Source organism: Rhipicephalus microplus, chromosome 6, assembly GCF_043290135.1.
Source record: "Rhipicephalus microplus isolate Deutch F79 chromosome 6, USDA_Rmic, whole genome shotgun sequence".
NCBI classification, from domain to species: Eukaryota; Metazoa; Arthropoda; class Arachnida; order Ixodida; family Ixodidae; genus Rhipicephalus; species Rhipicephalus microplus.
The window spans coordinates 186,854,674-186,863,640 of record NC_134705.1 but is presented as its reverse complement, the minus strand read 5'-3'; the positions used below and the strand labels follow the sequence as shown (position 1 = coordinate 186,863,640).

The window sequence follows — 8,967 nt, the reverse complement described above, 5'->3', positions numbered from 1 at the left end:
GACGCCACAGATCATAATTTGCAATGTCGTAACATCACTATGCTAATATATATATATATATATATATATATATATATATATATATATATATATATATATATATATATATATATATATATATATATATATATATATATATATATATATATATATAGTAAGCAGCAACATGTTCCACATTTTTCCGTTTTTCTTGGTCGCCTCCGCTGGCGGCGCGTCTTACCTATACCAAGTAACAATGCCAGAATTACCCGCTCGTTTCCGGCGGCTCTCCGTCGCTCCTTTCTAGTTCCTCTCCTTCTCCTGCTTCTTGTTGTCTGTTGCTACCTCGTTCGCCCGCTTGTTTTTTTTCTTTTTTTGGAGGGTCTTTAAACTGTGAGGGTGACCCTCTGCTACGGGAACTTGTATCATTTCACTTACATCCTCCGAAGAAGGCTGGTCCACCAGCCGAAACTGTTAGGATTAAATAAATATTTTATTGTTTTGTTTCCTATACTGCACTATTCTCGAAGTTTATAACTTTTATTACGGTAGCCGGAAGAAACTCTGATCATCTATTTCATCTATATATATATATATATATTACAACGCCATCAAGTGTTATCATCAAGCCCCGCCGCGGTCACCTAGTGGCTAAGGTACTCGGCTTCTGACCCGCAGGTCGCGGGATCGAGTCTCGGCTGTGGCGGCTGCATTTCCGATGGAGGCGGAAATGGTGTAGGCCCGTGTACTCAGATTTGGGTGCACGTTAAGGAACCCCAGGTGGTCGAAATTTCCGGAGCCCTCTACTACGGCGTCTCTCATAATCATATGGTGGTTTTGGGACGTTAAACCCCACAAATAAATCAATCAAGTGCTATCATCATGTGTTATATTTGTTGTATGTGCTCTGAAATGATGTGTTCCAGTAGTGAAGGTTCTTTTTCTTATGTTTCTCTTATGCACTTTTCTGTTTTATATGAGTCGACTCCACTCCTGTAATAGCCCGCAAAGGGCTGACAGTATCAATAAATTAAATGAAATGAAATCATCACTTTGTCAATTGATGCGGTGGTCACAGAGGCAAGGCAAAACAAGGTGATGTGCCTCCAACTTCGGAGGAGGCAGTAGAAATACCACGTTAGGTGCAGAAATAAATCGGAGGGGTTCGAGGGAGCATCAATACATCGACTGAGGAGTAAAATCACCGCCCCGGCACTACGTACAAATAGTAACGTTATTGGTACAAATGGTTAACCAGTGAAAGCTGAAGCGTTCGGCCCCGTTGTTTAGGGTTCAAACCAATGAGGTTAAAAAAAAAATTGCTGTAGTGGAAATTCTTGCCCATGAGTGAAGCCGTGCGAACCGTAAGATGTCGGCTGTGGCAGCCATCTTACTAGGGGCATGATGAGCTGTTGCCGTTCGGCGACTGAGAAAGAGCGTTTTCCTCGCTCGCCCAACGAGTTTAATGTGGCTACCTTTTAGGGTCACATAGTGCTCAAAGTGGGTCCTTGTGTTACTAATTTTTTTTTTTAGTAAGCCTCGAATTCAAGGCAAATTTTATTAGAGACTAAGCCACCGATACTAGTCTCTGCGGATCACTTCTTCGGTAAAAACTATATTTTAATTTATATATAACGTAGCCTTTAAACTAACAAGTTGAAGCCACTTGATGTCTAAGCGGGAACCACTAGAAAATAGCATGTTTCTGAAATATTTAGGGGGGGGGGGGGCAAAACCTGGCTTCACTACTTCTGGCAAAGCATTGCGGGAGCTTCCACGCCAGCAGTTCTTTTTAAAGCCTCCTTGGTTCAAACCAACGCTGCGCTGAAGCCTTTCACAATTATTGGTTACATTTTCGTGCTTCTTGACGAGGTTAGACACTAGACACACGTTTGGCTTGGATTCACCGCAGTGTTTATTTCACATGCCGCACATTGTGCCTTGCATGTTCACGGTAAACAGTGTAATGAGCGGTTAAACGCGTTGCGTTATGCGTTAATCGCAGTGGTTGTTCTCGAACAACCAGTGGTCACAGACGTCGCAGCCGAAGCCATAGTGGCGCTGGAGAAACTCCCGCCGAAAGAGGGCGTTCGCCCGGGCGAACGCGCTTCCGCAATCATCGCTATACGCCGCAACTCCGCGTTGTCGCAAGCGTTTGACATCGTTTGCTAACTCAGCGGCGTTTGACGTCGAGAGCTAACTCACAACGCAGCCAATGGCGCGCGTTGTTGGGTTCGACGCTGCGAACGACGTAACTGATTATACAGCCGATGGAGACCGCTCATGACACCGCTGCCGGACGGTTTTTCGATTCTCCTGGCCATATAGCTTTCGCTGGAAAAGTGTATGGCTCTCGCCTTCAAGTAACCCCATGAGAAGGCATATGCGAGTTTGCCTATACAGTGGCTATGGTGTTCTACTGCTGACCCGAAGGTAGCAAGGTTGAATCTCTACCACGGCTGCACTATGTAAAAGGCAATCGAAGTTTATTTCAGGAGAAAATTCTGGATAGTCTTCGGGGCTAAAAGTTGCTCTAGGCAGCTTGACTTAGTTCCTGAAGAGCCTTGCATTGACAGCTGCATACGACGTTTACATTACTAATGGCATATGAGGTCATACCTAAATGTATTTGTAATATGCGAGCATAGTACTGCAATAGTTGTAGTTGGGATTACATCAATTAATAGAAATAGCATCCAAGAGTCAGAGTGAAATTCGCATTGAAACGTTTAGTACAGCACGAAAAATTCACAATACAAAGAGGTACTGTGATTGCAAGATAAATAAATAAATAACAACAACATTTCGTGAACCTGAAAGCTTTAGTGAAGTACTGAAATTTCACAGATTAACATGTCACGTAAAGAGGACGTGACAGAAAATAGAAATGCGACATAACAAGATAGGCAAGAGTTTGCACGATCAAAGCGTATGAACGTGAGAGTAACAACATAGACGCGAAAATTTTTATTTGATGCCGCCACCAATTTAGGTGCGCATTGAAGAAACCCCACGGGATCGGGATTAAAAGCCCCCCGCTGCATGGAGTCTACCCTAATCATATCATGGTTTTGACACGTAAACCGTGGAATAATTATGATTAAGCAACATGTTTTACTCGTGTGGCATTGCCTTTCTGTTTGTGTCTTGATGTAGAAAAATCCCACTCCTGCGATAGCCCAAATTTGGTTACAATATGTGAAAATAAAATAAATAAATGGCGAACCAGAAGTCACATCAGGGAAGCTAAACGGGATGAAAAATGCTTGAACGTGGGATGTCACTGGAGCCAACGTATGAAGAAGGGGGCTATTTGTCTTCTTGAAGGCTACCAATTGTAGTCTTCCAGTTGCCTTCAAGTTCAAACTTGGGAAGTTGAAGCCTTGAAGTTAAACTTCATCAAGTTGTAGCGTTGATGAAGACAAGCCCACTTGTATACGAACGCCGGCTCCATGACACCACGTGTTCACGAAGTTTTGCGTCTCTTTAAGCTTCAATCTTCCCCTGCACCTCTATCTTTATTAGACAAGAGAAGTCTGGCATTATTCGGAACTCATTGAAGTGGCAACATGACTATTTCTTGTTTCTTCTTTCTTTCGTCTTTTTGAACGCAGTGGACGCTCCCGCCTCAGTGTGAACTCACAGTGATCAACTACGGCCTCCCATGGCAATGGCGGCACCTTCCTCGTGTATTCCGCGAATAAAAATAATAATAATAATAACTGACAGGGTTTCTTATGCATTCCCCCTAGGATAGCTAGAAGGCGAACGTCCCCTTCTCCTTTCCTTCAACGTATTGACCTGTCCGTCCCCCCTACGAAAGCTTTCTGCCCTAACAGGCTTTCGCGTTGCCTCCAAAATCGGAAAGAAGTGCAGGCATTCTGCTACAGACCTGATTCTGCACGGCCTCCGAGACCGGCCCACCTTTGACCGAACGACCAAGTCGTGTGCCGACGACGTCATCACCTGAGATCGCACGCTTTGGCGATCTGTGCAACCATGGCGACGTCATATATACGGTGACGTACGTCATCGGACTCTGCGCATCATTCGTGTTTACGCCGTCAACGCGTCACGCCGATGGTCAGTTTTCGCGTTTATTGAAGCATTTATAGTTGTCTTATTTAAAAATAAACAGCGCGCAGTACGGGACGGTCCGGAATTCTCGCAGGAGGAAAAAAAATAGACACCGTAACGAGCAGGGCGCGCTCCGCCGTACGCGCGATACAGAAGAAACAAAGAAGCAAATGAAAAAAAAAGAACGAGGAAAGAGAAAATAAAGGCCCCAGAAATTGCGGGCAGTGGGAAGGTCAGTCTGCCCGTGTCTGCGTCGCTTACACGTAACGAGTCTTGACAATGGTAAGGAAGGGGGGGGGGGGGAGATACGTAACAAAATTAGCACGAAACGAGAAATACGGTATCTTAGTTCTAGCTCTCTCTCTCGCACGCGCACACGCACACACAATAAAAAAAAAGCTCGCCATGAGCTTATTACACCGCTTACGGTCGTCGTTGTTTGCTTTTTCTTCTTTATTTAGTACCCTTTCACTGAGGTGTACTCGTGTTTTGTGACCGCATCTTCACTCACTCGCACGCACAACCTCCACATCACAACGCTCACATGCAAGCTCGCGTTGACTTTTCTTTCCATTTTTTTTTTTCATACTTTAATACCCTACCACGACGATCATATCTGGGTGCGTTTCTGCCAGTTGGTCAAGGGCGATCAGATGCGCGTTCTGCACAGCTGCGGCGGCTGCGGTGGACGACCTTCCCTTAGCAGTGAACCCTTTTCCTCGCCCGGCGGGCCCTTCAAACCGACACCCTTGGCAGCGAAAAAGTGGCGAGGGTTGTGCGCTCGCAGATTCGAGAGGGGGTACGCGTGTACGCTTCACGCATTGGCAGTATCTACCCGATATCCGTTCTACCTCTGCATGGCGGTGGAATTGAAACTCGCATCTCGGCTGAGCAAGAAAAATGCGTAATTCCCTTCTTCTGCAACACCGCGGATCCCCGACAGAAGCAAGCGAACGCCTTTTTTTGCTCTCTCTCTCTCTCTCTCTGGTGAAGAACTGTAGCACTTCGTGACAGTTCTCTTGATCCAGCACGCCGTACCTTGGTAAGCAGCGGGGCGTTCCACAAGTACAGTTCTCCTTTCTTGGTGGATCTTCTTCGACAGTTAGTGAACGTCTCGTCTTGCTGGCAAAAAACTACAGTGTCTTGTGTACGTAAACGTCCTGCCTCTTGTGCCCCGCGCGCTACACGTCCGAGTGGCGGGGCGTTCCAGAAGTCCGGCACTCTTCCCGACGTGGCCACCCAGCTCCAGCCCCGCTGAAAGCATCGAGGCTTACTCACTTCGCACCCACAAACGGATCATCGTCTTAGCGCTTCTCCTTCAAACTGCTGCCAAGGACGTCGTCTCCCCGACTGGCCATTGTCTTCGCTGTTCCTCGTGTGCGCGAGCGTAAGCGCGCTGAGACCATTTCAAGAGAGTGGTGTTTTTAGCGTGGCGTGACCATTGTCTGCGTTCGTAAGGCCATTCCTGTACAGCGCTGCCAGCGCTGCTTCAAACCAGTAAGTGAGCTTTGTCGTCCAGTGGTCAGTACAGCTGACGCGGCCGGAGGGCGAAGCCGTCGACAGGGAGGTCCTGCTCTCCGAGAAAGGCGCGAGTCAGTCAGAATCAGTGGTGACTTTCTATTTAGTCTGTACTAGTGTGAATACAAAGAACTGCCCCTCGTTGCTGTTTGCAAGCTATGCGGCTGGGTCATCGAAAGCAGTAGTCACTTCGTCTTGAGTCTGTGCTTGTATGGACACAAGAGCAGTGCGCCACTGAGCCCCTTTGGCAAAGCAAAGCATTCCGGTCCAGCTTGGTCGCAAGTTCCAAGGCGAGTTCATCCAGATTACCACTTATAAAAAAAGTGTTAGATTTGTACGTCAACGACAGATGCAGTAGTCACCACACTATCTGTATCCCTGCATTCGTGCGTGTGCGAACGTTACCGACCATATCACTGTCAGCAAAGGAACTGGACGTTTCGTCGAAGCGCGTAGCAGTCTGTTTAGAATCCCGGCTTCGGGAATAACACCGATTGCTTCGTGCAACGACAACACATCAAGTATTCTCCATACCCTCTCAACCTCTGTATAACTTGGGCAGAACACTCATTCTCCTCTCGTTAACTCGGTCACCTTGTCGATGCCGTAGGAACAACCACCTGACAAGCCCAAGTTGCTGGAAGACTTGTGGGGGGCCCGTACATCAACGACGAGGCTCAGCAGTCTGCAACGCACATTATCTGTGTTTCTGTCAACGTGCACTTGTGGACCAGAGTTCCTAGCTGACATCTGCGGGAGCTAACAAATAAGGAATCTAGGTAAAGATCTCGAGAAGACTAGTCGTTTTATCTGCGTATCACCACGTGGGTGTGGGGTAGTGCTGGGGTGATCGTACCAGAACTGCCATGGGTCAAGTATGGAGCAACCTGTGGGACGTCCAGTTGCCGTTCAACTGCTACGAGACGGCGCACACATGGACGCCCATGTGTCATCGGGCGTGGATCGACCTCTTCAAAGATGTGATGGCATCGACGTTCCCGCTGCACCTGATCTTATACTCGGTATGCACTTTAAATCCTTCGTAGATGTTTCGCTTTTCCTTTCTGTACATAGCACACGTACTGACTTTATCGCAGGTTTGCAGACAGATCGAGGAATATACTGATAGCGTTTCGTCGCGAAGTCTCGTAACCATTGATTCAGACACATGGCCGTCCGACGTCCATTCTAGTCAGAGTGGTTCACTGGGCGAGTTGGTTGGCGATTCGTGATACATGAAATACGAACGAGCTACTATACACAACAAGACAGGGAAAAATATCGACAAATACTCAGAACAACACTTCCCCCTTTGATTGTTGATGGAAGAGAACGGCCTATGGACACCCCCCTCTGTGGTGAACTAGTAGCTCACAGATCTACCTCTGTGTGCTTGTGTTAGCCATTGGTGGACTTCGTATCCATACAGACGTATATGTCTTTCGAGAACTCGCGTCGCGATTGGTCCACGCGCTTTGTCAAACGCGGTACATTGAGGTCTGCATGACGAGCTTTTATTTCCCACCCTTGTTGATGGAAGAGTGAGATCTAGGACAGCGTAGCCATGGCAGCTAGCACGGATTCTAATAGTCTTGGAAGATTGCCCCGTCCAGACTACTCTGAGCACTGCCAATGTGATAATGGTATAGTGCGGTTCAGCTCTTGCAGAGTGGTTGATTATGGTATGGCGACGCCACTGTTAGCTCACCCCGGTCGAAGCGGATGTATGCCGATTACATTTCTTGATTATGGAAGAGTTGTTATGGTTAACTACAGCAGGCATTGTCGGAATGCATACTCTAAGAATAATGGCAGGGAAAACTGGGCACCCCTGTTGCGCTGCCCGTTAGTGCATGCTCTAAAAGCAGAAATATTACCGTTATGCCGAGGATCAACTGAATCCAACTTACCAAGGAAGAACGAGTAAAAATGACTTCTTAGAATGTATTCGCCTGTCTCATTGTCCTCTAAATCTTTTTCCCGTTTTCATGGGTGTCTTCATGCGTTTCTTGAACCATACTGCGTTTTTGTTTCTTGTTTTGATTCAGTGCCTGTTCATTTGTTGCTTGATCAGTCTATTTTTTGTGTGTTTGTGTGCATGTGTTAGCAAGTGTTTGCTCGCTCAAAAGAAACAGCTAAGTTAGCTGACTGCTTTGCTTGCTCGTGTGATCCCAGTAAGGCAGCTTGTTTTTACTTGCATGCTTGTTTGTTAATCGCTTAGTCGGTTATTGGCTTAGTCGGTTATCTATTTGAATCAAACAACTTTCTGGGGAACATGACCTCGTTATGGATGGTGTAGCGTTAATTAAGTGACAACAAATCATATCACTGAGAAGGTAATAAAACGACGGTAATTAAGTAAGATTTAATTATTTCTCTTCAAACTATAGTCATTGCAGTATAGTGTTGCTGTGCAGAATTGAAATATGCTAATTGTTAATCGTAAACCATAATGTCGCATGGTCCTAGCAGACCATCACGGCACATTTGGATTTTGAAGTCCCTTAAGTGTCTTCACTCTTACGGACCGGCTAGGCACTTTTATTTATTTATTTATTTATTTATTTATTTATTTATTTATTTATTTATTTATTTATTTATTTATTTATTTATTTATTTTGTTAATACTGCTGGCCTGAATTTCCAGACCTTCAGGAGGAGTAAACGGGCTAAATTCTATATATGTACAAATGTATACGAACAATAAAGGAACTCACTTACAAAAGAACGAATAAAGTCAGTTAGGGTTTTGAATACGGCCCTAAATACAATAACATAACTTGTAGTGACAAACATTCAGTATGTGAACCGACGATACACTAAATAGTATATGCTCAGCCTCGATATCATATTTGGAACAGGTGGCCTAGAGATTACCAGAAAGTAAATTGGTGAAGCTTGTAAAATAGCATCCTCCATGTTGGAATGTTACCTATACTTACCAGCAGCATTTGCTTATAAGTAGCTTCACCTCAACTGAGCGTAACGCGCTGATTTAGAGCAAGAACCACAAAATAAACAAAGAGGAAGAGAGACACAGTTTATAAGTTTATTTTCCATCTTTTCTGTTCTTTTATCTCTTTTTTTTTCTTATGGACACCATTATTGGATTTTGTATAACCAAACGATGTGTTGCAGCCTTAATTTCATTTTTTTTTTCCGAGATCTTTGCGCAGTTTCTTTGGAATTCCTACTCTTTCAAGGTGCAATCCTGTCATTCTTCTTTTGTGACTCGCCGTTTATATCATCGCTGGTGCGTAACGTTTAGTTATTGCTTGCTCACTTCCATGCGAGCCTCTTTCGGTGGAATACTGGCAAGGTTCCCGTTTTTGTGCCACATAACTTATACTTAACGTATCTAGTGACACGAAGGCAAGAAACGGAAAGTTAAGG

The 8,967-nt window shown here is 45.3% G+C and overlaps 1 protein-coding gene across 1 annotated transcript in view; it reads left to right on the top strand.

Annotated features, from left to right (window-relative positions):
• Nucleotides 1–4,754: 4,754 nt before the first annotated feature.
• The window catches only part of LOC119167002 (transmembrane protein 135-like), a 48,962-nt gene continuing 44,749 nt past the window's right edge, over nucleotides 4,755–8,967 (top strand). Inside the window, exon 1 of the mRNA XM_075867248.1 lies at nucleotides 4,755–6,596. Coding sequence (XP_075723363.1) covers nucleotides 6,441–6,596 — 156 coding nt within the window. The 5' untranslated portion in view covers nucleotides 4,755–6,440. The remainder of the gene's footprint in view (nucleotides 6,597–8,967) is intronic.